General features: G+C 65.8%; 8 protein-coding genes across 8 annotated transcripts; 4 read left to right on the forward strand and 4 right to left on the reverse strand.

Annotated features, from left to right (window-relative positions):
* Nucleotides 1-3,333: 3,333 nt before the first annotated feature.
* Nucleotides 3,334-3,735, forward strand: EMIHUDRAFT_63772 (histone-lysine N-methyltransferase; the record flags this gene model as incomplete). The annotated part of the gene is made up of 1 exon (XM_005782451.1): nt 3,334-3,735. A coding segment is annotated over one exon (402 nt), but the record flags the coding sequence as incomplete, so codon positions are not given.
* Nucleotides 3,736-6,769: 3,034 nt separating this feature from the next.
* EMIHUDRAFT_203536 (hypothetical protein) lies at nt 6,770-7,519 on the reverse strand (the record flags this gene model as incomplete). Its single annotated transcript, XM_005782452.1, has 1 exon — nt 6,770-7,519. One exon carries the CDS (start codon nt 7,517-7,519, stop codon nt 6,770-6,772), a length of 750 nt encoding a protein of 249 aa, XP_005782509.1.
* Nucleotides 7,520-8,175: 656 nt separating this feature from the next.
* On the forward strand, nt 8,176-9,638 carry EMIHUDRAFT_203537 (hypothetical protein; the record flags this gene model as incomplete). The annotated part of the gene is made up of 2 exons (XM_005782453.1): nt 8,176-9,170; nt 9,620-9,638. 2 exons carry the CDS (start codon nt 8,176-8,178, stop codon nt 9,636-9,638), a joined length of 1,014 nt encoding a protein of 337 aa, XP_005782510.1.
* Nucleotides 9,639-12,888: 3,250 nt separating this feature from the next.
* Nucleotides 12,889-13,617, reverse strand: EMIHUDRAFT_434522 (hypothetical protein). Its single transcript, XM_005782454.1, has 2 exons — nt 13,330-13,617; nt 12,889-13,215 (listed from the first exon to the last, which is right to left on the reverse strand). The coding sequence occupies exons 1-2, from the start codon at nt 13,600-13,602 to the stop codon at nt 13,123-13,125; spliced, it is 366 nt and encodes a 121-aa protein (XP_005782511.1). The 5' UTR covers nt 13,603-13,617; the 3' UTR covers nt 12,889-13,122.
* A 2,347-nt stretch (nt 13,618-15,964) lies between these two features.
* Nucleotides 15,965-17,728, forward strand: EMIHUDRAFT_99558 (hypothetical protein; the record flags this gene model as incomplete). The annotated part of the gene is made up of 4 exons (XM_005782455.1): nt 15,965-16,495; nt 16,699-17,030; nt 17,101-17,320; nt 17,549-17,728. 4 exons carry the CDS (start codon nt 15,965-15,967, stop codon nt 17,726-17,728), a joined length of 1,263 nt encoding a protein of 420 aa, XP_005782512.1.
* A 604-nt stretch (nt 17,729-18,332) lies between these two features.
* Nucleotides 18,333-18,586, reverse strand: EMIHUDRAFT_203542 (hypothetical protein; the record flags this gene model as incomplete). The annotated part of the gene is made up of 2 exons (XM_005782456.1): nt 18,333-18,499; nt 18,580-18,586. The coding sequence occupies 2 exons, from the start codon at nt 18,584-18,586 to the stop codon at nt 18,333-18,335; spliced, it is 174 nt and encodes a 57-aa protein (XP_005782513.1).
* Nucleotides 18,587-18,799: 213 nt separating this feature from the next.
* Nucleotides 18,800-19,333, reverse strand: EMIHUDRAFT_203543 (hypothetical protein; the record flags this gene model as incomplete). The annotated part of the gene is made up of 3 exons (XM_005782457.1): nt 18,800-18,904; nt 19,105-19,202; nt 19,279-19,333. 3 exons carry the CDS (start codon nt 19,331-19,333, stop codon nt 18,800-18,802), a joined length of 258 nt encoding a protein of 85 aa, XP_005782514.1.
* A 1,230-nt stretch (nt 19,334-20,563) lies between these two features.
* EMIHUDRAFT_99559 (hypothetical protein) lies at nt 20,564-22,347 on the forward strand (the record flags this gene model as incomplete). The annotated part of the gene is made up of 4 exons (XM_005782458.1): nt 20,564-21,223; nt 21,462-21,576; nt 21,715-21,734; nt 21,901-22,347. 4 exons carry the CDS (start codon nt 20,564-20,566, stop codon nt 22,345-22,347), a joined length of 1,242 nt encoding a protein of 413 aa, XP_005782515.1.
* Between the last annotated feature and the right edge of the window lie 124 nt (nt 22,348-22,471).

A 22,471-nucleotide genomic window follows, 5' to 3' on the forward strand; every position in this document is an offset into this window, starting at 1 on the left:
TGCGGACCTGGAAAGGTGTGTGCAGTGGTGGGGCGGGGACAGCCTGCGCGGAGCACCGCCGTTGTGGACACCAGCGCCCACAAGCGCGCCAGAGGCTTCCGCAAAACCCTGTTGGGGCATCGCACTGTCGGGCCGACCCTGCCTTGCGAGAGACCTGAATGCTGTAACCACTAGCCGCTCCTCGCTGAGCAGCCGCTTCTGCCCAAGCTGCCAGCACAGTGGCGTGCACGTGCCGATCGAGCGCGTCCGGCGGGTTCCCGCACACCTCAGCCTGAGCAACGGCCCGTCGAATGGCGTGTGGACCAACCATGAGCGCCTGCCGCCCTACCGTGTGGTCAACCAAACCAAGCGCTGCAGCGGCGGCCAACTGGTCCGCCACAGACATGCACCTACGAACGCCACACACCATTTATGTGACGCCCACCGTATGTCATGCACAGGTGGTCTTCCAGTCCCCGCCCGAGCCCGAGCCCCCGTTCGCTGCGGGCGTCGTGCCCTCATTGAGTTGGCATCTCGATGTCATCTCGGAGGAGATGTCGGCCGCAGCCGGCGCGCTCATCCAACGCGGCCGCCCGAGCCTAGAGCCACTGCCCAAGCCTCCGGAAACCTATGCACAGGCGCGTCGGTAGAGCTGCTGGCGCTTGAGCGTGCCGTCGTAGTCCGCAGAGCTGTACCACACCTCGTCGCTGACTGCGACCGTGGCGCCGAAGTTGGTCAGCCAGGTGCCGTCCAGCGGCATCGGCACCGACGTCATGACGGTGTGGGGGTGGCCGCTGCAGCCGTTGTCGGCGTCTGCGGCGTCGTAGGCCGCGGCTTCGGCCGTCAGCGCCTCCGCCGCCGACGTCGCGTTGAAGACGACCATGCAGTACGCCCACCCGCCCCCCTCGGCCGCGTGCCACATCACCTTGGTGAAGAGGGACGGGTTGTACTCGTCGTCGGCCGGGTTGTGCAGGACGGCGAGGGTGGGCGTGTACAGCTCGACCGTGTAGGCGCTCTCGTAGAGCTCGCCCGTGCCGTCGTAGTCCGCAGAGCTGAACCACACCTCGTCGCTGACTGCGACCGTGGCGCCGAAGTTGGTCAGCCAGGTGCCGTCCAGCGGCATCGGCACCGACGTCATGACGGTGTGGGGGTGGCCGCTGCAGCCGGTGGCGGCGTCCTCAGAGGCGTAGGCCGCGGCTTCGGCCGTCAGCGCCTCCGCCGCCGACGTCGCGTTGAAGACGACCATGCAGTACGCCCACCCGCCCCCCTCGGCCGCGTGCCACATCACCTTGGTGAAGAGGGACGGGTTGTACTCGTCGTCGGCCGGGTTGTGCAGGACGGCGAAGGTGGGCGTGTACAGCTCGACGGTGTACGCGCTCCTGCCGTTGTCGGAAGAGATGTACCACACGTCGTCGCTGATTGCGACGGTCTCGTCGTAGTCCGTCAGCCACGTGCCTCCCACTGCGATGCTTGGACTGCCCTTCGTGAACCCATCTTGCGTTACCGTTGACGCCTCCGCCACCTCGGTGCCATAGAAGTCGGATGCAGCCTCAGGTGTGCGTGTCAAGTCCTGAATAGCGGCAGCAATCGCAGATGCAATGTCCCCCGTAGGTGCCGAGATGGTTGCGGACATCTTGACGAGCAAGTCTCGTATGCCGAGCTGCCGCCGCCTCCGCGTTTCGCACTCTTCGCCGTCTGCGTCTTGAAAGCTCAAGTCGCACGCCAGTGCCTCTGCAGCCTCCCCGCATACAGCAGCACGGATCTTCTCCTTGAATGCGTCGTCTACTTCCGAGCAAGCCAAAGGAAAGTTCTGTTCCACTGTCACAGTACCCGGCTCCGCTGAGGGCAGCGCCGGCGGCCGCGGTGGCGCGGGTGGCGGTGGCAGCGTTGGCGATTGATCCTGCGAGGGGCTGGCTGCACGGCCGATGCCAACACCAATGCCGATACCAATGCCGACGCCCAGAAGAAGCATCACCAAGGCGAACATCGCAAGGCGGAACTTGGTCAGCTTGAGCGGCTCTGGTCCTGTGGATGCTGCAACCCCAGCTCCGCTCACCGGAAGCTCGTCATCATCGTCCACGTGGATCCCGCTGCTGGTGCTCCGAGCCGACAAAGGCGGCGGGGTCTCGTTGGGCGGCAGGTCGACCTCCACCACTTGCGATTTGCGTTGCGAGGACGGAATGAGACTCTCCCGGGCCTCGGAGCTCTCGGGTGGCGGCGCCTCCTCGTCCGGCCCGTCGTTGCCAGGGGGGCCTGTCTCCATGTGGCCCCGGGGCACCGGGGCACGGCGTCGGCGATATCCGCCGAAATAGATCGAAATGGACGCGAATGCTCCTGTGGATCTCGGTCGCGACACGGTTCCGTGAGTCGTCAAGGCACCCTGCTGCGTGGGCGGCGGGCGGGCGGCGGGCAAGCGGGCATTAGGAAAATTTAAATGAATTCGGGGGCACGGGACGCGGCACAAACGGGGCACAAACGCCAGGCAGGCCCACAAAGACAGGGAGGCACGTAGTGCATTAAAGGAACCACCCATTTATCGTAACCAACCATTTATCGTAAACAGGCAGGACAATCCGGTTCAAACTGTTTTAACTCGTTCGCTCGACCCTCAGTTCCCAGACAATTCTCCTCGGGAAAAGAAAACCCTTCGCGCGCCGCTCGTCAGTCGGCGACGAATTCTTGCTGGCGAATTCCTGTCAATGCCCGACGCCAGCAGCTTCACCGCCGCGCTAGTCATCGCCGATCCCCATCTCCTCCCTTCCTCGCTCGCGCGATGTGCCGCCATCAGCAGCGCCTGCCGAGCCGCTGTTTCGACACTGCTTGATCGGCGGCGGCTGGACCTGAGCGGCGGCAGCGAGCACGTCACCGTGCCGCTGCTTCCAGAGCAGCCGGACGGGCCGCCGCCGCAGGCTCTCCCCGACTTTCTCTACCACCGAGACTCTATCGGCTTCGACGCATCCAGCCGTGAGCGCATCGGCCGGCTGGCGGCGGCTCCGTGCACGTGCCGCGACGGCGCATGTGACGACGACTGCCCCTGCCTGCGCGCTGGCGGTGCATACGACTCGAGCGGCCGGCTGCTCTGCCTGCTCGGCGGGCGTGAGCAGCGCGCCGAGGTGCCGATCGTCGAGTGCTCGCCCGCTTGCGTCTGCTCGGCGCGCTGCGCGAGCGCGGTGGTCTCGTCGGGCATGCGCGTCCGGCTGGGCGTCTTTCGCACGCCGTCGCGCGGCTGGGGCGTGCGTGCGCTCGAGCCTCTGCCGCGCGGCTCCTTTGTGTGCGAGTACGCCGGCGAGCAAATTCTTTGGCGAGAACGCCGCACCGACCCCAACCCCAACCCCAACCCCGACCCCGACCCTAGGCGAGTACCTCTCGACGCAAGAGGCTGCGCGCAGACGCGCGGCGCGCGGCGGCGCGCCAAACTACGCCATCTGCCTGCGCGAGCACAGCGCGGCGCGCGTGCTGCGCACCTGGATCGACCCCGCGGCGCGCGGCAACGTCGGCCGCTTCGTCAACCACAGCTGCGAGCCGAACCTGTCGGCACACGCGGTGCGGGCCGGCTCACTGGTGCCGCGGCTCGCGCTCTTTGCACGGCGCGACATCGCGGCCGGCGAGGAGCTGACAATGACATACGGCGACGGCGCCGAGGCGGCCGGCGGCGGAGAGAGCGCGGCGCTCGGCGCGGGTCGGCGCCCGTGCTTGTGCGGTGCGGCCACCTGCGGAGGATGGCTCCCCTTTGAGCCCCTCCCGGGGGACGCGTGAGTTGTCTTGCACACACACACACACACACACACACACACACACACACACACACACACACACACACACACACACACACACACACACACACACACACAGGATCATCCACACACACACACACACACACACATCCCGCGAGAGCCCGCTCTCGCTGCGTCGCTCGTGCGCCCCCAGTGAGCAGTGTCGTGCCTCTGCGACAAAGAATGCGGCAACGACAAAGAATGTTCTCGCCGACGACCCCTGTCCGAAGAGGCTACCGGCCAAAAGCGCATGTCTTGAAGGTCGATACTGGAAGCCCATGTAGGCCTTACAGCCCCGCACGAAAAGAAACCCGACGCCGCGCCGACGGCGGCACACGCAGGTGATGGCAGGCTTGCTCCAGCTTGCCGTCTCGCTCACCAGCCTCGTCGCCCCGAAAAGGCTCCCTCCGCCGCCGGCCGCCCGGTGCTCGCTCTACGCGTCGTCTTCTTTCCCGCCGTCGGCGCTTCAGGCGCCGGAGGAGGCGCTGGCACTGATGCGGCGCTCGCTGCGAGATGCGATGGACGGCGGCCTCTCTCGAATCCACATCGACGTCGCCGTGCCGGAGTGTGACGCCGCCTCGCGCGGCTTTCAGCCCGAGCGGCACGCTTCCTTTGCCATCGCCGCCGCGGAAGAGATTGCCGCCGTCTGCAGCGGGCCGCCGCTGGTGCTCGTCCACGACCTGCCTTCTTCCGAGCCGCTGGGGAGCTTGGCTGCCGCGGCGGGGCTGCGTCTGCGCAGCCTCGAGGCGAGCGGCGCCCCGCGACTCGGCGACGCCGACCTGTCGCGCCCTCTGCTCGTGCTGGGCCCAGCCGGCGCGGCCGAGCACCCGCAGGCGGCCCACGCCCGCACCGCAGGCGAGGATGTGGTGGTGCTGTTCAACCACCGGCCTTTGGGCAGCCCGCCCGCTGCGCCGCCCGTGCTGGCCACCGTGCCGCCATCCTTCACCACCGCCTTTGAGCTCGTGCCCTTGGCGCTGCGGCCCGTCCTCCAGAGCGGCAGCCAAGGCGGCGGCGGCAGCCCAGGCGGCAGTGGCAGCTCAAGCGGCGGCGCTGCCGCTGTCAAGGCGGTTCTGGCGCGCGCCCATCCCTCGCCGTGGGTGCTGCTCGTGGACGCCGGCGGAGGGTACTCCGAGGCGGGCCGTTTCGCTCTCCGGCCAACGTTCGCAAGCCTCGTCGCAGAGGTCGGCGCTGCAGCCTTTGGGAGCGCGGCCGCGGCGGTGCCGGTCGGTGGGGCGGCGGAGCCTGATGACGCCGCGGCGCTGCGGGCAGAGGCGGTGGCGAGGCGGGCGGTCGCTTGGTTCGACGAGCTCAGCCTGCTCGAGGTTGTCTTTGGCGACGCGCTGCAGCACTCGCCTGGCGGCTCGAGCGCCGCCGACATCGAGGATGCCATCGCGCGGAGCGGAGGGAACGTGTCGCGCCTCCTCCCGCCCGAGGAGCGGCGGCCGCCCGACGGGCACGGCGAGGCGCTCTCCCGCCTCGCGGTGAGCTTCTCGGTCGTGCTGGACGAGGGCGGCGGCGAGGGCGGCGGCGAGCCGGCGCGCGCGCTGGTCCAGTTCCCGGACGCCTTCCCGCTGGACGGCGTCCCTCCGGGCTTCGAGCTGCAGCAGCTGGTGGGCGGCGGGCCGCCACCCGCCGACGTGGCGCAGGCGGTGGCCGCCGCCGCCGCCGCGGCGGCGGTGGAGGCGGTCGCGGCGGAAGAGGGCTCGCCTGTGTATGCTGCGGTCGGGGCGGCGCGGGAGGCGCTGAGCTCGCGAGGGGGAGGGGGAGGCGAGGCGAGGGTTGAGCAGCTTGGGGGCGAGGCCAGCGCTGCGGGGGGCGAGGTCGCGTCGGGCGGGGCGTGGGCGGTGCTGAGCGATCACGGCGCCGGACTGCATGCGGTGCTGCCGGGGAGGAGTCCTGGACACGTGACACGTCCCCGGCCTGTTCGCTGCCTGTTCCGCAGGCGCCGAGCTGCACGCGGTGCTGAGCGCGTGGGACGTCGGGCGGTCGCTCTCCGCCTCGTCGGCCGCCTTTCGGCAGGCGGTGCAGGCGCTCGCTGCCCTCGGCTTGTGCGCGCGCGAGCCGTCGCGCGCCGAGCTCGACGCCATGTTCGCGGTGCTGGGAAGGGGTGCGGAGCGGCTGCCGCTCGCGAGGCTGCCCGAGCCACTCGGTCTCCCCGCACCCTCCCCGGACCCGCCCCCGACCCTTCTCGGAGCCTTCCCGCAGGCTGCTCGAGCCGCTCGACGCCGTCAACGAGATGGTCGCGCGGCGGCTGAGAGGCCTCGAGGCGCGCACGTGGCTCGAGATCGACAAGCTGGCCGACCAGTCGTATGACTGGTACTGCGCGGCGCGCGCGATGCGGCGGAGCGCGGCGACGTGGCGCGACGCGCCGGCCGCACGCGGCGAGGACTTGTACGCCGACGACCGGCGGCCGAGCGCCCTCCATCTCTTCGCGGCGGAGGAGGGCGGGTGGGGAGAGGGAGGCCACCTCGTGTCGCTCTCGGCTTGCGCCGTGCTGCTGCTCGACCGGCAGGGCCGCGGCGCCGCCCGGCTGACACAGCTGTGCGTGAGCGCGCCCGAATCCGGGTTCGAGTGGGAGTGGCGCGTGCTCGACGCCGCCGACCTGCTGGCGGAGCGGAGGGGCCACTTGTGGCTGAGCGTCAGCGCGACCGAGGGCAGCAGTTGGTGCGAGGCGCTGATCGAGAGAGGGTACCGGCCGCAGGCTGCTCCTCCCGGAGAGCGAGCCGACGGCGTCTTGTGGCTCATCAGGGAGACGCCGCTCCGTGACCAGCAGGGATGACACGCCATAGAATGAGTTGTCCACGTTCTTTTATTTTGTTTACGGCGCTCTCCCCTGTCTCATCGTGGAGGTCGCGCTGGAGTAAATTCGCCGGCTCACACTCACAGTGACTATCTGCCAGGAGTGTGAGAAGAGATACACGAGACTCTCTCTTCGCGAGAGACCGAGAGCGAGACGCGAGAGACGCAGACGGCCGCGCGTGACACAGAGATGTGTCTATTGTGTGTGAAGCGTGTGGTCACACCGTCGCGCTCTCCAGCGCCGCCGTGGCTTCGAGAGCCCGCTTTTTGGCTGCAATGATGCACGACTGGTGCAGCACCTTGTCCTCCACCGTCAGGTCCGAGGGCTTCCAGCGTGCTGCGGTGCCAAAGCTAGCGACCGGCTCCTTCTTCAGTCCCTGTCTGCCGATGGCGTACGCCGGTCCGGGTGTATCGCGCCCCATCTGTGCCAGGTGCTTGCGGCCGCTCCGCTCGCCGGTGCCAATGACGTGGGTGGGCGCGGATTTTAGTTGGGGGTTCTTGCCGCCGATGGAAGGCGGCAGGGTGTATTGGCCTGGACCCGGCTGCTTGACGACACGGTCAGAGTAGAAGCGGGGGGCGCCACCCCAGCCCTTTTTGTGAAGCGCCACATTAGCCTGGTCCTTTAGCTTGCGGCGCTGGACCTCCTTCCCCTCGTGGTCGTACGCACCTGGCCCAACATCTCCAGTAGATGTTGGGAGGGCGCCCATCGTTATCCGCTTTGAGGTGCTGAATCTGACGATGGGCTGTTGTCGAAAGGTGGACTCTACCTGCCGCCCAACCGACTGAGGAGTTGTGTATTTTGGTCCGGGAGCTGAGTCCTGCGTGGTCTTCTTCTCCTGAATGCGCACGTGAAATGTTCGAGGCGGGATCGAATACTCGGGACCACGACCATTTGGACCCTTGCCAGCGAATTTGAGATTTGGTCGATAGATCGGGCCTGGAGAGCAGCCTCCGACGTCGAGCGGCATGCGCGACGATCGCCGAACGTGACACCTTCTATAGCACTCGCAGGTACTCTTCACCTACACCTACTTCGCCGGCCGCCCCCCGCGCGAAGCCGAAACGGACACACAGGGAGAAACACGGTCACACTCGTCGACCGCCAAGACAGCACGTTCTGCGCGCACTACTCAGAGATTGTCGTGGCGCGAATCGCTCGTCCCACTGCTGTAGAGTAGTGCGCTTGATTGTGTGTGGCACCCCGCAATGTGTGCTGCCCCGCATGAGCGCGGCCCCGGCCCCCGCTCGATACGTGCGCAAAGACCCAACACTCCAGGGGCTATTGCACCATCTCCGCTCACGGCTTTAGTAGTTTAGACCTTATCTAGTGTCCACGCCGCACGCGTACGACTTATTAGTTTGATTTTGGCGTTACCGCGTGTGAGCCCCGGCCTGACAGCCGGGGGATGGGCGACGTGGCATAGTGGGAAATGACACATATCTACCGTCGCCAACTGCAAAACCACACTCCCCGGGTCGCGGAACATGTGTCCGGTTTGCCGGCGTCAATACAGGGTCGTTGGTGCTCTTCACCTCAACAAGCAACACCACAAACGTGCGTGGTCCCGCCACTCGCACGGGCAGATCTCTCCAAGGAGCGCAGCAGGAAACAGCGCAGTCGCTCATGGTGAAGAAGGCAAGGGCGGCGCAGCACCATGCCGCCCCCACTGTCCGGCCGCCTCCAAGAGCGATGGACCCTGAAAAGGAGCTTCAAACAAGATGGGAAGTGGAGAACGCACGAAGGGAGTTCAGCGAAGGCAGTCTGGTCCCAACGGTTTGCGACGACTTTCTTGGATGCGCCTCCAGCAGCTCACGGCAGAGCACCCTGAGCACCGCGAGGAGCTGCCTTCAGGCGCACCTTCTCAAGAATGCACACTCAAATTTGCACTCTCGCTGCGGCGGGGCGCAGCTCTGGTCTCCGCCAGCCGCGTCGCGTGACAAGCCTGCGGAGAAGGAGCACGCAGAGCCATACTGCGGCTATCGTAGTGCTGCAGCGATCCGATGGCTGAGTCGTGTGCACAATGCGAGCAAAGACTGTGAGCGCGTCGTCTTCACCGTCATCACCGACGCATACGACGTGCCGAAGCGTGTGCCGGGGTGCTCACAGCTCACAGCGTCTAGTCCCGTGTGCCGCTGCCTCTTTGCTCTCGTGGACCAGCCGACGCACAACAGTTTCTGGTCGGAGAACTCGACCATGGGTTGGTCGCCGTGGACGCCGCTTCTGGTGCCGCCCATTTTCGCAGGCCAGCCCAGTGGTACGGCAAGAGCCGCGCATATGCTCAAGCTGAGCGCGCATCGCCTTTTTCCCCTTGCAAATTCGACCATGTACATCGACGGCAAGATGTCGTTCAATCATCCGCCTGCCACTGTATTTGATCGCATCGCAGAAATCACACCGTTGCCACTGGTGATGGTGGAGAATAATGTTAGGCGCGGTTCGCTCGACTTCCAATCAGAGTACATCGAGACGATAGGTGCGCTCAGGCGCAAGGAGCGCGGCGCGGTGCTTGAGAAAGACCTGGCCGATCTGGATCGACAGCGCCAGTTCTACTGCCAACACGATCAGGCCTGCAATAATCAAGCAGGGCGGATCGACGCGTCCTTCATTGTGCAGCAGCGGTGGGCACGACCTCGAAGCGTTCTGGACCCACCAGCAGCTATGTTGCTCCGGTGGTTCGAATGCACATGGTTCGAAGAGGTACAGCTCTTCAGCCACCGTGAGCAAACAGCCTACTCGTACGTCATTGATCAGCTTGGCGTGCGAAACCTGGTCCACAACATTTACCGTGATCAAATTAACGAGATGATCAAGATCAACCGTCATCGCGTTGCGGCAGGAATGGGATGAACCGTGCGGGTGAACGGAAGATGCGAACACACCAACCTGTTGCCCCCTCACGCTCCACGCTTCCAGTGTTATCTTGCAATACAATATTCTGGGGACCTTTGGTTCTCAGCTCTGACCCACGGTACTTCGGCGTCCGTCCGTCTGTGAACCAGGCTTTTTTCGTAACAAACAAGCACTTTTCACATTTTCAGTGGCGACGGAGTCCGCTCGCATGTTACAGGCTGTATACGAAAAACTAAGAGCAAAGTGCGGACTGCGGTGCAGGGTCAGGAGCAGTAGGAGATTCGAGATTGCTCGGCTCTGCGGGGGGGGGTGTACATCTAAATTCACCACCACCCCCCTGTCCCTCAGCATGTGGCGCAAGCTCTTGGGGGGTCAGACACCCCCGTCCCCCGGAGGATGCAGCAGCCGTTACACGACCGTTACATAGTGAAATAGGGTGATGTCTAGGGGGTTGGACCCCCCCCCCTCAGCAAGTGACGCAAGCTCTTCGGGGGTTGAGACCCCCTCCCCCAGGAGCGGAGGTGCTCTGAATTTAGATGTACACCCCCCCCGCAAAGCAATCTCCTACCGCTCCAGGGTGATGGGTGTGTCCAGAAGAGTGCTCGCATGTTAATATAATAATTTTTAACGTGATTGTGTTGCGTAACGGCTCCCACGCGCCGAATTACACAGGGAATCGTCCACATGCAGCTCCCCATCGATTGGAAATAGCTCAAAGCTCGAACACTGACCGCCACGAGACGCGCAAAATTCGCCGCACCCCGAGATCGCCACGAGATCGCGCGAGATACACCCGATTCGAAATCTCGCGTGACCATCGAAAAGTTGAGCTCCCGGGCCAGATGCATGCCCAAGGATTCGTCAAAATTCGTTAAAATGACGCCGAACGGCGCCCCCAGAGAGGCTGCCTTTTTAAAGCCGTACGACAAAGAGCAGTGAGGCGTGTCCCGTGTCCAGATGTCCAGTAGTCCAGAAGAGTGCTCGCATGTTACGAAAAAGCGAAGATTTGACGACCACCTCGTCGCACCCCCAACCATCTCTAGTTTATCTGGAATATGTTCTACACGCTTCTGTGCAGTGTTAGAAGCTCTCAAGTGTTAGAGCTCGCTCGCATGTAATTTGGCCGCCGCAAACTTTCGATGGTAGCGCCATAGCCACAACGCCCAAGTCTCGATCCGATCGTCGCCTCTCCCCCGAGGCTGAGTCGCTGCGCTCGACGAACTGAGGGCCCGGTGTAGTTCCCGTTCGAGCCCAAGGGCGCGAGTGGGCGGGCTCGCCTTTTTGAATTTTGGCGGGGCGGATCGTCCACAAGGCCCAACAGCTACTTTGACGTCTACCAGCGGCACTTTGTAGAGCTGGTTACCGGCCGGGATGCGGTCGATCGGTGGACTCCTTAGAGCACTTGGAGGAATTCATTTTTTCGACCGTCGGACTGGGATTCGAACTGGCGACCCAGTGTGGTTTAGTCTCTGGGGGGAGGCGGGGGCCCCCGGAGGCACCGTGCGCCGCGCCGCAGTGCGGAAACGGGGCCCCCCGGCTCTACTAGTCTCTATTAGCACCGACTTCCCGAAGGGTTACGGTTGGTTAGAGGGCAGATTTGGAGAGATCTCGAGGAGTACATACAGATAGACCCTCCAACCATCAGAAACCTCCAACCTGATCGGTCGTACTGACCGCCGACTGATCACTCCAGATAGCAGACAGGCCGACGTCTGCACGTGGCCGGCCGGGCGAGAGGCTTGACACGATCCGACCCTGCGACCCTGACGCTGCTGCTCTAGCTATCAGCCATGCGCTGCTGACTGCTGCCACAATGTGCGACGGTGCTGACCCACTTGGCGGCCTTCCCGGTCAGTGGTGAGGCGCAGTTCAGAGCTGTCGATGGCGCGATGCCGCACTGGTCCCACATCGGTGACACGAGACCACCAAGTTTGCCGGTCCAAGAGAGAGGCACCGGCGCTGTCCTGAGAAGGTGCATGGTCCCTCTTGACTGCCCATGCGCGCGAGGCTGTGTAGGCATAGCCTCGAGAGTGCCAGCAGCCAATCCGAGGCAGTTTGTGACGCGCATTGCGTCAGAAGCGTGCACGCGCTGGAAGGACACCTTCCTACTGGCCGTACGATCAGGTCGTCACTGAATGCCGAAGACTAAGGCCGCGAGCTATGCAGGCGGTCAGTTGAGCAGCATGGCACGGTCAGCAGCGCCGAAAGGATGTCGCAAGGCGTGATAGCATGGCCCAAGTACGCCGAATTCCCATGTGCCATGAAAAAACACGGCGACCCCACACCACGTCTCGAGCCAGAGCCGGATGGCGTCAATTAGCCGGCAAAGGACGATGCAAACAGCGATGGTGGTAGAGGAGGCGGGTGTCCAGGCAAAGGAGACGATGCCGCAGAGAGCGTATGAGCAGCCAGTGAGGATGGCGATAGGGGCGTAAAGGCAGGTGCAGATGAAGACGGCCCCGATGACATCTCCGGCAACTCGAAGGGCGGTAAAGAGGCAGGCCTCCCAGTCGTCCCGGTTGTAGTTCAGAACACGGCCGACAGAGTCTAAAAGATTCCAGTATCCAACCAGGATCGTCCAGCCGCCAGTGTGGCGCGCAAAGGAGCGGCGAGGAGGGTGAGTACGACGCCGCTGCTGGTCAACGTTTGTGGCGGCGTGATCGAACACGAGGCGGGGGATGTAGAACCCGGCGCGGGGGGAGCCAGCGGTGAAATTGCTGGAGGAGGCGCAGGTGGCAAGGGCCCTCGGCGCGCCGGTGAGAGAGACAAGGTCGATCTGCGAGACGTTGTTGGTGGCCTCAGCGGGTACGAGCACGAGTCGAGTCCCAGTTGACGCTACGTCGGAGAGAGGCGTGCTGGAAGTGAAGCCGTGGAGGAGCTCAGAGCCAGATGCCACAGGCGAGGGTGTCGTCGTCATCGAGGAGCGAGACGATGGACAGGTGCGTGAAGTCGCCCACGTAGTCGAGGAGAGCGTGGGCGGCTCGAGGATCGGATTGCCGGTAGTGCGACGGTGCGTCAGCGGCACGTTGGAGCCGATGCTGCTGTCGGCGATCCGAGAAGCGTAGGGCGTGCCAGCGGCGGATGCAGAGCACGTCGAGAGGGTCGACTCACTCTCGTAGAAGAGCGAGAGCGAGTCGAAGGCGAGGTTTGCGAGATCAACATTCACCTCGTAGGACACGGTGAGGTCCGGAGGAGCGTAAGACTCGGCACTTGCGGGCTCAGTGAGCACGAATTCCGCGGGAGGGGAAGCCATGAACGATGCCATCGGCAGAGAGGACGCGCGCGCGAGGCAATGGAGCGCGGCGAACGCCAGCATCGAGGGGAACGAGAGCGTGATGGAGCGAAACGACATAAAATCAAGCAGTTACAACAGACACAGGTCCAGGACCAACAAGACAAGTCTTGGACGGGCAGTCTTGGACGGGCACTGTGGGTGTGGAAGTGTGAACGTCTGCGCTGTGGGGGAGTTATGCCCCCGGGAACATTCAGTAACCCGTTCCACGTGCAGACGAGAACTGCACGCAAAGAAGCGCATGTTTTTTGCATCGACGCGACGACCGGACAGCAGGGACGACGGAGGGCACACCCGCACAGCCACACCAGCACTGGCTTTACTACAAAGGTCACTCAACCCGCCACTGTGCGCTCTCACAGAGTCCGTCCGGCCAAGGCCCGCCCCCCAGCCGGCGCTCTCCGGGCGACGCTCACAAGGCGCGACGCTTACAAGGCGCCGAGGCCGACGACGGCGCCGCCCGCGAGGCCGATCGACCCGCCGACGACGGCGCCGACGATGCCCATCGCGGTGCCCTTGGCCTGTGGCGGGCAGCGAGTGCGGGTCAGGGGGCGGCGAGCGCGGAGGCGAGGGCAGCGGCTCTCGAAGCAGCGGAGGGATGCTGCGGGGAGCAGAGAGGGCAGGGCTCTGGGCGCCTTGCCGCCAGCGCCCTTGCCGCCCGCCGCCGAGAGGGCCGGGCCGAGCACGATGGCGCCGCCGATCAGGCCGAGGCCAGCGCCCGCAACGGCGGAGCCGGAGGCGAGCGTCGCGTCCGCGAGCAGCGTCGAGGTCTGCAGCGCCGGCATCACATCCGCCAGCTGCTCCGGGGCCATCATGGTGGCGCCGACCGGCTTGACGACGGCCGGGCGGTGCAGGGGAGCTGCGCCGATGGTGAGGGCGTTGGCCGAGGGCGCAAAGATGGCAAGCATGTCTTCGGAGCGGCTGCAGACACGGGTGGCGAGAAGGGAGGTGGGCCAAGAGTGGAGAGCGCGCGATAGCCTCGGCACTGCTTGTGCGCGCGCGGGCGGGAGAGAGAGCGAAAATTGGGCGGCCAGGCGGGGAGGCGTCGCACCGCAGCGGTGTGTGGGTGCGGGCGGGGCCGCAACTTTTTTCGCGAGGCGGGGAGCGAGGGGCGACAGAGCATCTATCTTCTATCTGCGAACCTCGGAGAGGGAGGGAGATGCTCAGGCCTGAAGAGAGAAAAAAACGCTTGCCCCGCGACCATACCCGCCCCCGCCACAACCGCCTCCGCCACCACCGCTGGAGCGGCCGCTGGGTCGAGGGGCCGCCTCTGAGGCCCTGTACCGAGCGATGCGACCGCCGGTGCCGCCACCGTACCCACCCCCCCCTCCGCCGCCTCTCCGCCCCCGCCGCCGACGTGCGTGGTCGTCACCGCACCGACCCGCGCGGAACCTGGGGGGGCCGGAACCGCCCCGTCGGAGGCTGGTCGTGGTAAAGTTCTGCCGAACCTCATGAAAATCACTGTAATTATGGTAATCGATGTGTAACGTAATCACTGTATCTCGATGCACCTCGCTGTCGGTTTTCTAGTGAATCAGTGAATCTCCAGTGAGTCTCGCCGTATATCTCTCCCGCCACGAGCGATGCGTCGGAGAGAAGCGCCGGCACACGGCGGAGTGAAGCGCCGCCGCCCCGAGTAGGCACGCGCGGCCAACCGTGTGGCGTGTGCCCCCGTGCTGCGCCGCGCCCAAGATGCCGGTTTTTGGCTGTCAGTCCAGCGGCTGGGGACTAGCCCCGTGCCTCAAAGTGCCTGCCCGGCCCTCGACCTGACAGCAACGACGGCGTCGCGGCCCTCCACTGCCCGAAACGTGCCCTTCCCGTGACCGCGCGCGGCGTGGCCCGCCGCGCGCGGCACGCCGAAAGTGGGCTTCGCGGTCAGTGCAGGGCGTGGGGAGGCTGTTCTCGGCTTCCCCGTCCCAGCACGGCGCTCCGCTGACAGCCAACGCCCCGTCCTGGTGCTGTACACGCTACTTTCTATGCCCTCAACTTCAAATACGGTAAACCACGGCCGGCCACCGCGACGCCAGCGCCGCCCCCCCCGCGCACCGCCACACCCCGCCCAGCCCGCCCAACCAGGCCCTCACTGCACGCTGTCTGGGATTGAGCGCGAGCAGAAGCGGCGCCGCAAGCGAGGGTGGTGGGAAGGCGGGATCGCCGACTTGCCTGGCTGGCACGCCGCTCCGGCCGACTTGCCTTCGCCCAAGCGCGTCTCGCACGCGGCCTCCGCACGCTGCCTCGCCTCTCCCACACTCATTACGGAGTGCGAGCGCGTCCGCGCAGAGGCCCTGAAGGCCGGACGGCGGTTCAAACCGATTGACAGCCCCGACTAGTCTTCTCTAGTGATGCGCCTGTGGTGCCTAGATAAGCCACAGGTGCTGGCCATGTGTTGTAGGGTAGCTTTTTGTTGCATGCGCGCCCCCAGGAAACCATACTGTCCAAGCCAAAAGTCTGCCCAGGTTGTCGGGGACACGATCCCGGCGTGAACACGACTAACTGACGGATCCGCTCCTGACAGTGGCACGCACCGCGCTGCGGCGCGTGCCACTGTCTTTGTTTGAAGTCAAAAGTCGAAAAAAAAAGAAAGAAAGAAAACAGACAACCCAAGGGAGGGATGGGAGGACGGCACGCCGCCACCACACAGGGATTTTAAGGAGAGGTGTTGGTGTGTGGTGCGCTAGCCGTCGCCCACCCTAGGGAGTCTGCCTCAAAAGTCGAATCAGAGCGGCGTCGGCGCTGTCCTCCATTTTCATCCCACGACCGCCCGTCCGGCACCGCTCCGGGACGCACGCCGGCGAAACACCATAAAGCTGCTGTACGGCCCCGGCATCGCCTCTCCTGGCTTAGCTAGCTAGACTGAGAGATATTGTGAATATGGTTAGTCTCTACAATATATACACTGACACTGAACCTCCCAGAGCTCGTCCCGGTCCGTCACGGCCATCCTTGGCCTCCGGAGGGCCCCCGGCCGCGGCGCGGTGCGGCGGCGTCACAAATCCGACCACAGAGCACCGGGACGCGGTCGGGCGATCTGAGGCCCAACTAGGCGTATGCATTGCCCATCCAGAACTATCACCTGGACCCATCAACAGGCGCCTGCGGCGCCGTGCTCAGGAGCTGCTGCTCCAACCTGTTCACACTTTCATAGTAGTAAGAGCCTTCACAGCCTTGTTATTGAGAAGAAAATACCTCCTATGGCGCTGTGCGTTCACACGCAACTTGCCCAACCATTCGTGCAGCACAACCGAGGCCGATTCCTGTTATTCGCCCGGCATGGACAGCGCTGGTCCAATCGACTGGAGCACCGCGCTCCGCGGCTGGACGTTCGCCGACGTGCTCACGGCCTTCGAGGCGCTGCCCGAATCGCTGCAGCAGCCGCTCCACGCAGCTCTGACCACCGCTCCGAAGCCAGTGCCGCCGCCTGCACCGTGGGCCGTCGCGGGTGGCTCAGTGTCGTGGCTGCTTGACGAGCTTGGCCTGAGCGGCCTGTATGGCTCGACCTTTGCAGAGTACGGCGTGGAGACCGTCGCCCAGATGCTGGGGCCGGAAGGCGGCGACCCATCCGCTCTGATCGCCAGCCTCCGCGAGCTGGGCGTCACCCGCGACCACCGCGACAAGATCGAGCGCCTCGCCCGCTCTCCGCGGCCGTGCGGCGCGAGCGGCGGCTGCTTTGACCGGGCGTTTCTCGCCGCGTGCCGACCGCTGCACGCGCAGCACATGGGCTGCGAGAACATGGGCCCGCTGCTCTACTCGCTCGTCCGCTTCACAAAGGCGCAGGGCGGCGGGAGGGCGGGAGGGCGGGCTGTGCCCTTCGCGCGGCGCGATGACTCACGGAAGAGGTTGCGCGCTGCCGCAGGCGCGACACGTGCTCGAGGTGGGCGCCGGCTACACGTCCGTATGGATTCTGCAGGCAGCCCTCCCCGCCAAGCCTCGCACGCCAAGCCGCACTCGCCCGAGGTGGCTCCCGGACAGAGCGCGCTGCGAGGTGACGCCGCCGGGTCCTCCAGGCCCTCGCCGACAACGACGCGGAGCTCGCAGCTTGTGCCGCCGCGGTGGCAACAGACGGCTACACAGTCGCGCAGGCCGACTGGATGGCCGATGCCGGCGCGGCGACCGAGGCGGCGGCGGCCGAAGCGGCGGCCGGCGGCGGTGCTTGCGGCGGCGGCGGCAGCGACGGAGGCGACGGTGCCGGCGGCGGCGGGAGCCGCTTCTGGGTCTCGGCCGCGTGTGAGCGCGGCGCGAGCATGCTGCATGCGATAGACGACATGGGTGCGGCTGAGGGCGGCAACCGCGGCAGCGCGCACCTCATCGAGGAGGCGGCGGAGCGGCTCGGGCTGCGGTGCGTCGCTCCCCACGTCGCTTCCACTGCAGCCCCGCCCGACTGTGTGTGTGTGCGTGCTTCGGAGCAGGCGGCACCTCAGACTGCACCAAGGCGACGCCTACGAGATGGCGGGGGCGCCGCTCTCGGACGGCGACGGCGACGCGAGCCAAGCAGAGGGAGACGGCAGCCCTGCTGCCGCCGCCGCCGACCTCGACGTGCTCTGGCTCGACTTTGGCCTCGGCGGCTCGACGCGCATCGGCGCTCTCGCCAGCCACTTCTCCCCGACATCACCAGCACGCTCCGCCGCCGTCCCTCGTCGTGTCCGTCGCCGACGCCCCCCCCCCCCCCCCGCCCTCAGGCGCATTTCTCGACGCGTGGTGGCCGAGGCTGCGGCGCGGAGGGTTCCTGTTGATGCACTCTACGCTGACGAATGCCGTGACACGCGCGTGGCTCGAGGCGCGTGGCCAACGCCATCCCCGCACCGCACGACCACTGCATTAGCCACTCTGCCTTTCCTGGCCCTCCCGTGCATCCAGGCGCAGCGAGAGCGGCGATCCGAGGCAGCCTCCGACGTCGCGGCCACGAGATGCGGCCACTTGTGCGAGTTTGAGACGCTCTCGCTGCTCGAGCCTCACAAGCGCTACCAAAATTCGGTCTCCATCTTCCAGAAACGCGACGGCGGCTGGGCTGAGCCGCTGCACACAATGTACCCGTGAGCAGTCATGTTCTTCTCCTGAGGCTCAGATACAGAGTCTGGGAGAATGGCACAGAGCGCAACCACACAGGGAAAGAAAAGGAGGTAAGCCGACTGGTTGAAGGTCGGGCAGAAGCCCAGCCCGTGTCGCGCCCAGCGTGCAGCGAGCGCCCGAGCGCCTTGTCCCCTTGACTCCAAGTGCTTGACTTTGCCCTGCTGCGCACGCCACCTCGACGGCGTTCTCGGCGAGGTACTTTCGAGTTCGTAGATCTACTTTTTCGTGTTTACCCACATTATCACGCATCAACGATTTTTTTTTACGACGAGCGTCACAAGTCATCCCGATGCATGGACATGGTCGGCGCGACGGCGACTAAAAATGCCCAGATCCTCTAATAGACTCCAGCCTTCGGCGAGACCCTGTCTCCCTTTGTTCGATCATGCTGGCTCTCTCTATGCTGGCTCCAGCATAGACCAGCCGTGGAGGGTGGAGCGCTGAGGAGGACGCCCTCCTGCACAGCTTCGTCCAAACGCTCGGCCACCAGTGAAAGAAGATCGCCGAGCTGCTGCCCGGCCGCTCGAAGAGCTCGACCAGAAACCGCTGGATCCGCATCAGCAAGGCCACTTCACTTCACCGCCGGCAGCAAAATTCTCTCGAGCCAAGCGGCGAGGTCCTTGAGCTCCGCCTTCCCAATTTCGTGCGCCAGGCCTGGTTCAAGTGCTGAGACGACGCTTACGCCCGCCGCGCTCAGCCGGGCGGCCGTCGCGTCGCCCCAGTCCGGCAGGATGTAGCCTGTTCTCAGCGGGAGCATGTCAAGGCGGCGGTGCCCTTGAGTCGCCCGGCCCCGTCATGGCCCAGCGTAGCTGTCAGACGAGCCATGCCGCCGGAAGAGCGGCGGGCGGCGCCTGTCCGGCTGCGCCCGCAGCGCCTCCCACATCGGCGAGTCGTCGCCTAGTTTGTGAGCACACAATCGTCGAAACACTTTCCTCGACAAGTCGCCCCGCCCAAGAGCATGTCACAGGCGTATGAAGAGAGGGAGAAGACGCCGGCGAGAGCGGCGCCTGACGGAACACGCCCGTGTTTATGACCGCGTCAAGGAGGCGCGCAGAGTGCGCCGCCCAAGGGCCGCTCGCCGAGCGGCGACCCTCGGTAGGCGAGCTGCAGCGCGATACCGCCACCTTGCGAGAAGCCGCCCACCTGACAGTATGCCCCGCCCAAATGTGCCCTGGGCGACGCGTGCCCTGGGCGACAGTAGGCTTCCGCAAGTAGCGTCCGACCACCACGACACGACTCGCGGGTATCCCTTCCGCCTCGAGAGTGCGCAGCTTGTCCTCCAGCCGCCGCACCTGCTTATAGCGGAACGGGTAAAGAGGTGCCGCTGTTCGTGGCTCCCTCACCACGAGCCGGCCCACCGAGTTCTCGACGGATGTCGTCTCCTCTGCCGCAGTTGGAGGCAGCTCAGTGCGGTCATACCACGCGGTGGTGGTGCTGCCGCCTGTGAACGTGCGTGTGTGCGCGTCATGGATGCAACGCGTTGCACGTACGCAGCCGTGTCCGACCGCCTCTGAGACGGTACGCGATGGGCTCCGCACTGGGAAAAAGGACGCGCACGCCAGCGCGTTCCATACTGCTCGCAAAACCTCCAGCGTCGCTGCGCAAGAGCCAGTCAGAGAGCGCCTGAAGGGTGGTGCGACCCCTCGCCTTTCTGTGAACACAGCCCACAGCCCACAGGCAACCGGGCGTTCCAGCGGCACATGACAGAGCAGAGACGCGGTGGCTGAGAACAGAAGCGCAGCAGTGAAATGGGAAGTGGGACCTTCCCGCTGTCTCCAAGGCCGTGGAGGAAGAGGACGGCTGAAGTAGCGGTGGGTGATCCGATCGCAGGGCAAGCTTGCGGCGGCGCCGGGCCGCCGCAGCTGAGGATGCTGAGCTGTGCAAGAATGGAGGCGATGGTCGCTCTGGGTGGGGACGGACGAGCCCGAACCGAATTTGTGAACGTTCGTCTCTCGCGCCCGGCGAGAGAGAGATTACGCTAAAAGTACGTAGCGTGAGGGTTTCTTGAGCACTTGAGCACTAAGAGGTTCCTCTTTTCCGCGCCCCCCCCGCAAGGCGCGCGATACACACTTGATTGATAGGGTCGATTCCGCATGGTACGGGACCCCTCGATCGTCTCGCCCACCCTCACTGGTGTGTTCATTGGGTGGGGGGGGGGTCATAACAAACACGGTACAGGATCGAGGTGCACGCTGCCAGAGCAGTGTCGACTGTCGTCCCCCCTCTCCCCGACGGCGATGGCGGTGTGACCGATCGAGCTACAAGAGGAGCTGGTTCAGCTCCCTTGCTTGTCTGTTTTCTTTCTTTCTTTCTTTTCGAGTAGAGGGGGCGCTAGGGAGTCTCACGCCAAGGCTGCTCAACACTCAAGCAAGGTCAAGCCTAGGGTCAAGCAAGCCCGACAGCGACGCGCGGACGACGACATCGAGGAGGACGTGGCGAGCAGACGTATGGGAATCGCGTGCGGTGCAGTTGTTGCTCCCCGTGCGTGGCTGTGCCTCGGCGCGCGCTAGGGCGCGCGCCCACCGCTCCCACGCAAACGCCATGCCCAGCCCGTCCGGGAACAGAAGCCCGTCGCGCCAGCCAGCGCCTCGCGCGCGGCGCAATATCGCGGCACGATCGCGCCGACGCCGTCGCTAGTCGTCGGATAGAGGTCAAGGTGCCACTTTGTGTTTTTTCGGCGAGGGCGGTCGAGTGCACGGAGCTCAAGTGCCTCGCCGTGCGCGGGATGTTTAGTGTGCTGTGAACGAGAGTTTTAAGAATTCTTCAGGGCAAGTTTCTTGGCGCGGCTTGTGTTGAGGCAGCATGGACTGCCAGCGCTGTCGCCAGCCGCTGCTAGAGGCATCACCGGGCCCGGGCGGGCGAGGACTGGCGCCGCTCGGCGAGTCATACGTGGTGCTGCCGCAGTCGCGCCGCGCGAGCGCGCTGCACGCAAGCCTGAACGAGAGCCTGTCGCAGCCCGTTGGCGGCGGCGTGCTGCAGGCCTCGTCGATCCACGACCAGCTCCAGACCGTGGACCGGCTTGTCGGGCTCGCCGAGCGGTGCGCCTCGCTGCCATGTGGCGTGCCACTCTGCGAGGACTGCGCGTCCGGCGTGGTGCGCGACCTCAACGCGCGGCTGCGGGATGCGCGCGAGGAGCGGGACCGGCTCCAGGCCGCCTTCGCGGAGCTCGAGGCGGGCGACGGCGGCCCGTCGCACGGCGCTCTCTCCGACGCCGAGTTTGCGGCGGAGGAGGCGGCGAGGGAGCTCGAGGTGAGCGAGCTGCGGGCGGCGCTCGCCTCGGCGCGGCGCGAGCGGAGTGCGCTCGCCGACGAGGCGGTGCGGCTGCGGGCGCAGCGCGCCGAGCAGGAGGCGGAGGAGGAGGCGTGGCACGCCGTCATCAACGGCAACACACTGCGCGCTCAGGCCGAGCAGGAGGAGGCGACCAGGGAGAGGCAGCTCGTCCAGTTTTGCCGCCGCGAGCTGGTGCAAACCCCTCGCCCGCCCTGCTCCCCCGACCCTTGCCCCCCGCCCTCCCGGCCCTGCCGCCGTGCTCGCACGCCTCCCGCCGGTGCGCACTCCGCCGACGCATCCGCCCCGCGCCGCCACTTCCCGCCCCCGCGGCTCCGCAGAGGCGGTCGACAGACTGCCTCTGCTGCTTGGCGCAGCCTGTGCTTGGCGCAGCCTCCGCTGCATCGACCGACGCCCCTTGGTGAACGAGTAGGCGCGGCTCGGGCGCGTCGACGTCGTGAGCGACGTCTTCCGCATCAGCTCCACCGGCAGCTTCGGCACCCTCAACTCGCTCCGCCTAGGCGCGCGCACCCCTCGTGGCTCTAGCGGTCGCTAGCCCTTGCGGCTCTAGCGGTCGCTAGCCCTCGCGGCTCTACCCCTCGCGGCTTCCCCGGGAGCGGACCCGCCCGCGCGCTTGCCCGCCCCCCCCGACCCAGCCTCTGCGCCGCCCCGCCGCCCCGCCGCAGGCCGCTTGCCGGGCGTCTCTGTCGACTGGGCAGAGATCAACGCGGCGCTCGGGCAGGCGCGGCGCCATTCCCCTCTCCCTCTTCCCCCCCCTCTCCCGCGCCCTCTCCCGCGCCTCCCCTCCTCTCCCCTCTCCCTCCCTACGGCACGTCCACGGCACGTCCACGGCACGTCCAACCCAACCGCAGGTCGCGCTGCTCCTCGTCGCCGTCGCGCGCGAGTCGGGCGCGCGCTTCAGCTCGCACGCGCTGCTGCCGATGGGGTCGTACTCCAAGGCGTACAAGCTTGACGAGCCGCGCGCGCTGTACGAGCTCCACGGCTCCGGCTCGCCGCACCTCGGCCGCATCTTCGGCTCGTCGCGCTTCGACAAGGGGCTCACCATGCTCCTCGCCTGCGCCTCGGACCTCCTCGCCTTCGCCGGCGCGCGCCCCCGCGCCGGCGTCGCGCCCGCGCCGCCGCACCCGATCGAGGCGGACGCGGTGGGCGGCTTCTGCATCCGGCTGCAGGCGAGCGGCGGCGAGGAGCGGTGGACGCGTGCCCTCCGCTGCTTGCTCGAGGACCTGTCGTGGCTGCTCACTTGGCGCCGCGCGGGGGCCGCAGCAGCCGCCACCGGCACCGCGCTGCACGCCGCGTAACACCTAGGCGAGACAGTGGGGGGGGAGAGTCAGATGCCGCTAGGAGCCGGTTGTACAGCGGATGATGTTCTTGATAGATAGAAAGAAAGAAAACAATACACAAATATGTATGTATGTAGGAATC

This window comes from Emiliania huxleyi (genome assembly GCF_000372725.1).
Source record: "Emiliania huxleyi CCMP1516 chromosome Unknown EMIHUscaffold_19, whole genome shotgun sequence".
NCBI classification, from domain to species: domain Eukaryota; phylum Haptophyta; order Isochrysidales; family Noelaerhabdaceae; genus Emiliania; species Emiliania huxleyi.